Source organism: Mytilus edulis, chromosome 2 (genome assembly GCF_963676685.1).
Source record: "Mytilus edulis chromosome 2, xbMytEdul2.2, whole genome shotgun sequence".
In the NCBI taxonomy this organism is placed as follows: Eukaryota; Metazoa; Mollusca; class Bivalvia; order Mytilida; family Mytilidae; genus Mytilus; species Mytilus edulis.
Window position 1 is genome coordinate 74,306,629 of NC_092345.1, and position 11,774 is coordinate 74,318,402.

The 11,774-nt window shown below is 31.8% G+C and overlaps 1 protein-coding gene across 1 annotated transcript; it reads left to right on the forward strand.

Moving 5' to 3' along the window:
- Nucleotides 1–342: 342 nt before the first annotated feature.
- Nucleotides 343–7,383, forward strand: LOC139512917 (UPF0046 protein C25E10.12-like). The gene is made up of 6 exons (XM_071300892.1): nt 343–422; nt 955–1,375; nt 3,142–3,367; nt 5,217–5,332; nt 6,481–6,591; nt 7,073–7,383. Exons 2-6 carry the CDS (start codon nt 976–978, stop codon nt 7,342–7,344), a joined length of 1,125 nt encoding a protein of 374 aa, XP_071156993.1. The 5' UTR covers nt 343–422; nt 955–975; the 3' UTR covers nt 7,345–7,383.
- Nucleotides 7,384–11,774: the final 4,391 nt, after the last annotated feature.

Genomic DNA, 11,774 nt, shown 5'->3' on the forward strand with positions numbered 1-11,774 from the left:
TAAGGTAAATTATAAAATTGGGAAGTCCATAAAACCTGACAAAATGAAACGCTCGACTCAACCAATGAAACACTGGAAAACAACTGTTAAATATAATAGTTGAGTACGTGGAAATACGTTTTAGAATTGAACAATATGTTCTGAAAAAAATAACCTAAAAAAAGTAAAAGACAAAGTAGAGTTTATACACCAAGCGGATGAGGTTGATCAGAAGAACTTCTTTTACAATAAAAATAAGAGAAAAACGTTTTTATTTTTCCAATTTAAAGTCCTTGATTTGAATTTACAAACTTTAGTACTAATCTGTTATCCGTATTTTTTCTCTTCCGATCTCGATTTAAAGTTTACCACCCGTGTGTTTACAAACAAAGCTCACATGTCATGCGTCACCAGGTTTTCATAGTTAGGACCAGGAACATAAAGTAAGACCATTAAAGTAAAACTGTCACTTTGTATCATTTCTTTGTAAACTATTCTTTTTGTTGAGGTTCAAATATAAAATATATCTAAGTGGAATGTATCTCCTACTTTAGGTTTTTCTGATATGTGTTTTAGTATAAACTCCTCTACTAGTAGAATAAACTACTTTAGGTTAACGGAAGTATATTTTCCCTTTTTTTTGTGTTTATTTTTTTTTTATTTTTTACAAATATGGTAATAACATAAATCTTATCATGAAGAGGTTTCAGTGTTTATTTATTATTAAGGCTATCTTTAACAGATCTTGTATACAAGTATCATGTATATAGTTTTTTTCCATCCTTCGTGTTAATTATGATGATAATTAATTACAGAAATGATTATTCATAGATAACATCAATTTCCATAATTTTTATTTTTGCATTAAAGTAAAATCTTTTTGATAGATATTTTCACATTAAAAATAAAGGTCCACTCTAAGATTTACAAAATGAACTGACAATGACAAATCTCAATGTATCTTTATATTTGTAGAAATATTTAAAGTCAAAGAAAATGAGGAAGCTTGGTTTGAGGTCAACAAAATCAAAGAAAAATTATAGGGATATTAAAGATTTCTCGGATGAAGAATTGGAAATATATAAAGATAAGGACGCAAAAAATGAAAACTTTAGACAGGTCAACATTCTTCCGGATTTAGAAACTGATATGCCAAGCAGAGCTTGGAGAAGGATAAGTGAAAAACAAACTTATAAAACAGTTGCCCCACTGAATATTCATTCCCCAGTAAAACCCGATTGTTTACGATTTGTTTGCTTGTCTGATACACACTCTAAGCTCCATGCAGACGATATGTCGAATTTTTATGTTCCTCCTGGAGATATCTTACTACACGCAGGAGATTTCACAAACGAAGGGAGACTATTTGAAATCGAAAAGTTCAATACATTTCTTGGTAAGAATGCACAATTTGGATGCAATAGTATATTGAACTGTGCCGATCACTCTGTTAGGTTAGAATTGTCTATGATTGAGTTATTTACTGTTTTCTTGACTTTCAAGAAACATTTCATTCATATTCAAGACACACAAAAAATAAGCATTCCGTATAGGGTAGGTTGACCGGGAAGACAGCCGGGAAATCTAAACTGACATTTGAAATAAAGAAAATATGTTTGGTATGACGTCTGTTGCATTGTTCATATGGATCTCTAGAAAGTTTTGTTACAAGCATATAAAAAGTTGTTCTTAAATGAATGCATTATTTGTAGCTGGATATAAGGAAACCAACGCTCAATCAATATACAGCAACTCAAGGGCACAACACTAAAAGACTTCTAGATGTGAACATGTGATCGTCAAAATTTAGACAAGTTTAGCATAGTCAATCAAATTCATTGCCTAATTGTCGAACCACTTTAGTATGCTTAAACTAGAGACAACTACTGAAGAAGTTTCTGACTTTGGATAGACACGTGAACATGGGTCGGGTTAAACGATCTTTTGAAAGATCTCTGTGACCCCCTTTAATCTCAAAAGAGTGTCATATGTAATATGTCAACTTTCTTTAAAATTAGCACAGGAAAATTACCCTTTTATAAAGCTTAAAAAGATAACAATTTTACAAGTCCAATATGACTGGCTTTTTATATCTCAAAATCAACTTCATGAAACCAGGACTGTCCATGGTATTCTATGTATGTTAATCCTTTTGATCAGGAAAAACATTTTTGATCATGATTTGTCAAATGAATATCTATATCACAATATTTGTGATAGATAGTTGAGAGTTCTTTCACTATTTCAAAATTTACACAATATGATGTACTGTTTATATCTTTGAAAATATATTTGATAAAACTTTAACTGTCTATGTATTCTTTAGATGTTAGATTATAAGTTAAAAAAAATACAAAATAACAAGTACTCGCTATCAGATTTTCAATCAAGTATAATGAAGTCATTAATTCACCTTTGTACCAGGAACCATGAAATTAATGTGTCACAATGGATATCTAAAAGACAACATTTCAGCCTTATTTTGCTATTCTAAATTAATGGCAGATTTTAGTTTGATAAATATATATTCTACCTGACTGCATCGAGTGTGATACGAAATTTATCAACTCGAGACACTTAAATTTTCAAACTTAAAACGCGAAATATTAAATCTAATAATCAAAATGTAATTGCAAATAGTGGATAAATATAGTATTGCACGAGATTTTGTGGTGGTATCTGTTCCTTTACTGATTTTTAGACGGTAGGCAGACAATCATAATCCTTCTTTTCGAATGATCTACAAAATGATTTTTTTAGTGACGTGAACCGACTTGGTCGCGTTTTTTCATGAAACGTAATAAAAATTTCAGAGGAAAGCAAGTAAAATAGACGTCATAATCGAATTTTGATTTAATAAAAATAATCAACAGGTCAGGAAAAGTATAAATCAAGTAAGAATTAGAGCAATGCATTTACTTTGCATAATATACTAGAGTATTATAAAAAGTCAAGATAACTTAGTTTTTCTATTGAGGGATAAGTTCGGTATACTAGTATGCAGAATTGACGACTATGGTAAGTTCAAAGTATCAAAGTAAACGCATTTGAAAAGATTTATTCAATTCATGTATAAAAATGATGTAAATGAGTAATTGTTATACTCATAGAAATATATCATGGATCCATGGATATGAGTGAAACTGATTTGTTTTATTTCAGGTAATCTATCTCATAAAAAGAAGATTGTAATCGCAGGGAATCACGAGTTGTCTTTTGACAGAACTCTTTTTGCGGAGGAACACTGTTTTGAAGAGAGAAATGATAAAGTAAATCATTATCTCAGATCCAAAGGACTAAAATCTGTTAGAGAACTAGTGACTAACGCTATTTATTTACAAGATTCAATTGTTTCTGTTTGTGGAATAAATATCTATGGATCTCCTTGGTAAATATTTTTTATGAAACTCTAAATTAAGATCACATTGTTAAATTCAACTAGACGACTTAACTGTGTGACATTATATGTGTCTTTATTGAAGTTGTTTGCTTGATGTAACTGTTTGGCATAGAATGTGTCTTCGTGCACTTACTTTCTGTACGTCATAAAATATGTTGTTCTTGTAGTTGAAGGCTATGTACTGTGTAGCATTGGTTCTGTGATTCGTGCAGATGATAGATAAAAGTAGCTGAGTGGTATCATTTATTTCTTTTTAAACAGTTTATGGCTAAATTTAACTTTGTGGCGTCATTTGTGTCTTTCATTCAGTTGCTGGATAAAGGTAAATATATGGCATCGTATGTCCTTCTTCCAGATAATGAATTACAGTTAATGTGATATCATGTGTGTCTTTTGTGGAGTTGTTTGCGCAATTTAACTGTGTTGCATCATGTGTGTATTTCGTGCAGTTGATTGATAAAGGTAACTATGTGGCATGATTTGCTTCTTTCAAGCAGTTGATGGCTTAAGGTAACATTAAGGGTATCATATTGATCTTTTATGCAGAAATAGTATACGTTAATGGCTACTTTTAGCTGTGCGGCATCACTGCCATGCAGTTGATGTCTAGCGGTAGATTTGACATCATACCATCCACAGGTGATGGCTATAGCGGTAGCTGTATGGCATCATGTGTGATTTCCTACAAGTGGCACATTTGTGATATCATGTGTGTATTTCATCCAGCTAATTGATAATGCTCTTTCGTGAACATTGCTAACGACAGCAAGTAACTGTGTAGTATCAAACGAGTCTTGTGTTCTGTAAAGGGCTAAAGGTATTTGTGTGGCATTAAATTGTTTTTCAAGCATTTGATGGCTAAAAGTAACGGTGTGGCATCATGTGTGTCTTGCATGCAGTTGATTGCTAACGGTAAATGTGTGGCGTCAAATGTTTCTTTCGTCGTTTAATGGTGAAATCTTGCGTTTTACTTTGGTAGTAGCCATATCAGAAAACTCTCCGAAAATATCTTCAATACTAAAAAAAAGTGTATTATATAATGCAGATGATTAATCGGAAGTTTTAGAATACATATAATGTATACCGTAGTCTATACATTGTTGCAAATGTGTGCTTGCACCTAATCTGATTTCAGACACCCATGAAAATTATCTATAAAAAACTGTTCAAAAGTCAAGAAAAAGAAATCCATTCGATCTAAGTTTCATATAAAGTCCTTTGATCTAAAGAAACTTCATTTGTTGTAACCAGTTCTTTAAAAATCATTTGATGCTAACATATCTTACTACATGTGCATGATGCATCTATATAAAATTATTTCGGTTTCATCTCTTCTCCTTTTGTAACAGAAACCCGTTAAATTTTAAGACGACTACTTTCTCATAATATCTTATTCGAATATTAACATTGTTTATGTTAAAAATCCTGCGAAAACCATGTTTACTGCGGTTTATATAATAACTTATTTATATTAGATCCATGTTGTAGGAAACTGTCCTTTTAATTAATAAATGTTCCCATGATAATATTTTTATTTAAGCAAAACTATAAGATACTCGCTTTACCGAAGAAAAAAATAAGTGACAAAGAAAATTTGGAAATTGATTTTCATTAAGATTTCTAAACTAAGTTTAACGTGGATCGACTTACGGTTTCAGCACTTTATTTTCAACCTGTATTTCAGCAATGTAATAGATTTCGACAAGTTTGTTCGGACTCCTGTAATATCTTTTGTTTCGAGATCATGTATATAAATTTCCCAATTGAATTTGCTCTTTTTAGTCACTATGTGTACTTTTTTAGTTGCAATCATATATGCTTTTCGTAAATATTTTAGGCAACCTATGTATCGTAAATGGGCGTTCAATGTTAATCGTGGTGAAGAAATATTGCAGAAGTGGAATTGTATACCAGAAAATGTTGATATTCTTATTACACATGGACCACCTGTTGGTGAGTTTTATATCAGGAACACAACCTTTTTCTTCGTGGTACTGTTTCGTACTTTGAAGTTTTATATTGTTTTAACAATCAATAAGACAATAACAATCAAAACCAAGGAGAAAACAAAGACTCACAAAACCAAAAGACTTTTACATCATCGTTATAAATAATAAATAAGAAACAACACGAACTCCACTAAAAACCGGGAGTGAAATAATAAGTAAACAACTTGTAACTGAATACAAATTATTGGATATGATGAGATAATAATATCAATTATTTATCTTAGGAATTAGGACTTGATATGATAATGCTTTCGTTTTCTGATCACCTGAAATCACCCTCGGGTTCTGGTGGGGTTCCAAACAGTTGCTCCGTTGTATTTATGAAGTGCTTTGTTGACAGTATTTGTAGCATATATCTTTATTGTTTCTTTTGCAATGATTATTTCGGTCCTTCTTTGACAGACCGTACAAACTGTATAACGATCAGTACTATACCTTGGTCACACATTGTTGACGATATTGACAATTTCGATTGAATAGCCTATAAGCATTGTTCTTTTCATGTTTAAATGTCTTTTGTTGCCATCATTCGGATCATGGTTGATAACTTTCTTCAATCTGATATTAACATCGTCCCTTCTTGGATCTTCTTCAATGCCTTGATATTATTTATTAAGATAAGACTACGATATTGAGAGTATTTTTTAAACATTGTAATAACTTATCCATTCGTCTTTCACTTTTGACACCTTGTTCACATCGTCGGCATAAAAAAACCAAGACAATAATACAAAGGCCATCTAGACCGATCCCTTGTCCTTTATCAGTTCGGCACTGACTCACATGCCCGTATATATATCAGTTCGGCACTGACTCACATGCCCGTATATATATCAGTTCGGCATTGACTCACATGCCCGTATATATATCAGTTCGGCATTGACTGTCCTAATTAGCAAACCAGGTGTCCCACTTGTTTCATTTAATACCTTCTGAAAACTTTGAATGGACGTTTGGTGCCTAATCAAACAAAATGTTACAAAAAATTGATAGAAAGGATATCTAGAATAAATTTAACTTGATTAAGTTTAATTAGATGTTAAAGATTGTACAGGTCTATACTTATAAAAAATGTAAATCTTTACTCCTCAGGTCACGGTGATTTAACCAAGGCTGGGATAAATGTTGGTTGTGTTGAACTTTTAAACACAGTACAGAAACGTGTCAAACCAAAGTATCATTTATTTGGTCATGTACATGAAGGTTAGTCATTCCTAAAACTAAAAATGTTGTTAAACACATGATAGAAACATCAGAATCTTCTGAACAAAAGTATAATACTTTGGCATGGTAACATAATTGTGTAAAAATATAGCATCACTTTAGTTTAAACCTTCATATAAATTATCAGCTGAAAGCACGATGAGCAAGATGTTATTTTTAAAATAACGCAATATAACGTACGTTTTCGGTCTTATTGCTTAAAACACAACAATTATAATTAGTTATTGTTGTTTAGATGGATATTTGTTTTGGATAGAATTGGATCATTTCATAAGTCTTACCTGACTGATAAAGTGAATATAACTGTCCGAATTATTATTTTCAAAAGAAAAAAAGTCCAAGGGTAATGTGCAGTGAATCTGTATTTTATCTCTAAAATAAATCTACGAAATCACTTATCTTTGTTTTGTCAACACAAATACAAAACGAATAACTTAATTGATATGTTTCTTCTTTTAAGGTTATGGACTAACAACAGATGGAGAAACATTGTTTATCAATGCATCATCTTGTACCAAAGGATATAAACTGTGTAATCCACCAATAATATTTGATGTGCCCTTGCCTCCTGGCCAGTCAAAAGACAGTTTACTTGAAAGTGGTAAAGTTGTGTCTTATTCAAAAGAGGAATCTTCTAGTGAAACAGTCATAGACATCAGACAAAAGGACATAGACAACAAGCAATTGACCTTAAAACAGTTGAAATCGACTTTACGATGTAGTGTTATGTAGGCTAGACTTTCATACTAGAAATTAAATTTTCCAACAAGCCGTATGACTTTATTTTAAGTTACACGCATTTCAATATATGTCCAACATGCGAGAATCGATGATTATGTTTCATAAGTTTTAGAATTATATTTAGTGCTAGTTTATTGTTTATTTAAAGTTCATGGGTGGAAGATGCTTATGCGGAATATATTGCCTCTTGAAAAGTATGTATGTAGCTGTTTTGGACCCATTTCAGAATACGGAGTCCTACAGCTCGTTTACATTCATATATTGATGTTCAGTAATGCATCATACTGAAAAAATAATTTTGGTATAAAATTGGTCGAAAAAAGGTAGTCCCTTACCGCGAACATCGGACCAATACAGTCCTTGATTAGTATCAAATCGACTCTATTAGATTAGTCTTGTTTTAGACATTTGCATTTCAACCAATCTGTGTACGAGATTGGTGTTTATCTATGTTTCTTTTTTTGTGTTTGATACTTGGAATAAATCATTTGTTCTTAAATTCACAGCAGTGTCGTTTGCAGATTATTAATTTGCAAAGAAATCCGATGAAACCGGTGCTATGTGCTTTCTTATTAATCCTGCCGTGAGGTGGCTCTGAGATGAGAAAAACAAAATCTATATAGAGTGTTCTTTTGCTTTATGTGGTTTGCTGTGCATTTCTTGTATCATGTGTTTCATATCCTTTCTTGTATCACGTGTTTCATATCCTTTCTTGTATCATGTGTTTCATATCCTTTCTTGTATCATGTGTTTCATATCCTTTCTTGTATCATGTGTTTCATATCCTTTCTTGTATCATGTGTTTCATATCCTTTCTTGTATCACGTGTTTCATATCCTTTCTTGTATCATGTGTTTCATATCCTTTCTTGTATCATGTGTTTCATATCCTTTCTTGTATCATGTGTTTCATATCCTTTCTTGTATCATGTGTTTCATATATGTGTTTCATATCCTTTCTTGTATCATGTGTTTCCTATCCTTTCTTGTATCATGTGTTTCCTATCCTTTCTTGTATCATGTGTTTCATATCATTTCTTGTATCATGTGTTTCATATCCTTTCTTGTATCACGTGTTTCATATCCTTTCTTGTATCATGTGTTTCATATCCTTTCTTGTATCATGTGTTTCATATCCTTTCTTGTATCACGTGTTTCATATCCTTTCTTGTATCACGTGTTTCATATCCTTTCTTGTATCACGTGTTTCATATCCTTTCTTGTATCATGTGTTTCATATCCTTTCTTGTATCACGTGTTTCATATCCTTTCTTGTATCACGTGTTTCATATCCTTTCTTGTATCACGTGTTTCATATCCTTTCTTGTATCACGTGTTTCATTCATATCATTTCTTGTATCATGTGTTTCATATCCTTTCTTGTATCATGTGTTTCATATCCTTTCTTGTATCACGTGTTTCATATCCTTTCTTGTATCATGTGTTTCATATCCTTTCTTGTATCATGTGTTTCATATCCTTTCTTGTATCATGTGTTTCATATCCTTTCTTGTATCATGTGTTTCATATCCTTTCTTGTATCATGTGTTTCATATCCTTTCTTGTATCATGTGTTTCATATCCTTTCTTGTATCATGTAATTCATATCCTTTCTTGTATCATGTGTTTCATATCCTTTCTTGTATCATGTGTTTCATATCCTTTCTTGTATCACGTGTTTCATATCCTTTCTTGTATCACGTGTTTCATATCCTTTCTTGTATCACGTGTTTCATATCCTTTCTTGTATCATGTGTTTCATATCCTTTCTTGTGTCATGTGTTTCATATCCTTTCTTGTATCATGTGTTTCATATCCTTTCTTGTATCACGTGTTTCATATCCTTTCTTGTATCACGTGTTTCATATCCTTGTATCATGTGTTTCATATCCTTTCTTGTATCACGTGTTTCATATCCTTTCTTGTATCACGTGTTTCATATCCTTTCTTGTATCATGTGTTTCATATCCTTTCTTGTATCACGTGTTCATATCCTTTCTTGTATCACGTGTTTCATATCCTTTCTTGTATCATGTGTTTCATATCCTTTCTTGTATCATGTGTTTCATATCCTTTCTTGTATCATGTGTTTCATATCCTTTCTTGTATCACGTGTTTCATATCCTTTCTTGTATCATGTGTTTCATATCCTTTCTTGTATCATGTGTTTCATATATGTGTTTCATATCCTTTCTTGTATCATGTGTTTCCTATCCTTTCTTGTATCATGTGTTTCATATCATTTCTTGTATCATGTGTTTCATATCCTTTCTTGTATCATGTGTTTCATATCCTTTCTTGTATCATGTGTTTCATATCCTTTCTTGTATCATGTGTTTCATATCCTTTCTTGTATCATGTGTTTCATATCCTTTCTTGTATCACGTGTTTCATATCCTTTCTTGTATCACGTGTTTCATATCCTTTCTTGTATCACGTGTTTCATATCCTTTCTTGTATCATGTGTTTCATATCCTTTCTTGTATCATGTGTTTCATATCCTTTCTTGTATCATGTGTTTCATATCCTTTCTTGTATCATGTGTTTCATATCCTTTCTTGTATCATGTGTTTCATATCATTTCTTGTATCATGTGTTTCATATCATTTCTTGTATCACGTGTTTCATATCCTTTCTTGTATCACGTGTTTCATATCCTTTCTTGTATCACGTGTTTCATATCCTTTCTTGTATCACGTGTTTCATATCCTTTCTTGTATCACGTGTTTCATATCCTTTCTTGTATCACGTGTTTCATATCCTTTCTTGTATCACGTGTTTCATATCCTTTCTTGTATCACGTGTTTCATATCCTTTCTTGTATCACGTGTTTCATATCCTTTCTTGTATCATGTGTTTCATATCCTTTCTTGTATCATGTGTTTCATATCATTTCTTGTATCATGTGTTTCATATATGTGTTTCATATCCTTTCTTGTATCATGTGTTTCCTATCCTTTCTTGTATCATGTGTTTCATATCATTTCTTGTATCATGTGTTTCATATCCTTTCTTGTATCATGTGTTTCATATCCTTTCTTGTATCACGTGTTTCATATCCTTTCTTGTATCATGTGTTTCATATCCTTTCTTGTATCATGTGTTTCATATCATTTCTTGTATCATGTGTTTCATATCCTTTCTTGTATCATGTGTTTCATATCCTTTCTTGTATCATGTGTTTCTTTCTTGTATCATGTGTTTCCTTTCCTTTCTTGTTATCATGTGTTTCATATCCTTTCTTGTATCATGTGTTTCATATCCTTTCTTGTATCATGTGTTTCATATCCTTTCTTGTATCACGTGTTTCATATCCTTTCTTGTATCACGTGTTTCATATCCTTTCTTGTATCACGTGTTTCATATCCTTTCTTGTATCACGTGTTTCATATCCTTTCTTGTATCACGTGTTTCATATCCTTTCTTGTATCACGTGTTTCATTTCATATCCTTTCTTGTATCACGTGTTTCATATCCTTTCTTGTATCACGTGTTTCATATCCTTTCTTGTATCATGTGTTTCATATATGTGTTTCATATCCTTTCTTGTATCATGTGTTTCATATCCTTTCTTGTATCACGTGTTTCATATCCTTTCTTGTATCACGTGTTTCATATCCTTTCTTGTATCACGTGTATGTTTCATATCCTTTCTTGTATCACGTGTTTCATATCCTTTCTTGTATCGCGTGTTTCATATCCTTGTTTCATATCCTTTCTTGTATCACGTGTTTCATATCCTTTCTTGTGTTATGTGTTTCATATCCTTTCTTTTCTATCGTGCATGTTATTTGTACCCCTGGGACAAAATATCGGGGTATATATTGTTTTATACCTGTCCGGTCGTCAGTACGTGGGAATCACATAGGGTATGCGGTTTGTCCAGTTAACTCTTTCCATAATTTTAATCAAAACTTTTGTACTATAGGGTGTTTGAACTTAATTTAAACTATAGGTGCGTATATTGTAAAAACGCTAAAAAAATAAAACAAAATAGATAGCCAATGCTATATAAGACCTGGGCAGGTGAGGAGCTATTAACGAGCAAACTGTCAACTAAAACTGACAATTTCTGTAGCTCTGCATGAGGGATTATAACCTTAGTAGGTTTTTTCCCCCTTTACTTTACTTAGTAAGTATATAGTTCATGTTGTACCTACTGTATAGTTTTTTTAAACTGCATTCAGCTAGCTAATGTTAGAAATAATACTAAGGTAAAAAAAAAGTCAAAGGTGGTTCTTATTCTTATCAGTGTAAAAAGATGTGTAGTAAAAATTATACCTAGTAATACAAAGTAAAATAACAAAACACAGCGACGTACTAGCCTATTTGCAATTTTCAGACAATTTTTCCAGACAACATTTATTTTTCTGAAAAAAAAGAAGCATTATTGCATGGCCAATGTAACTGGTCAATATAAAT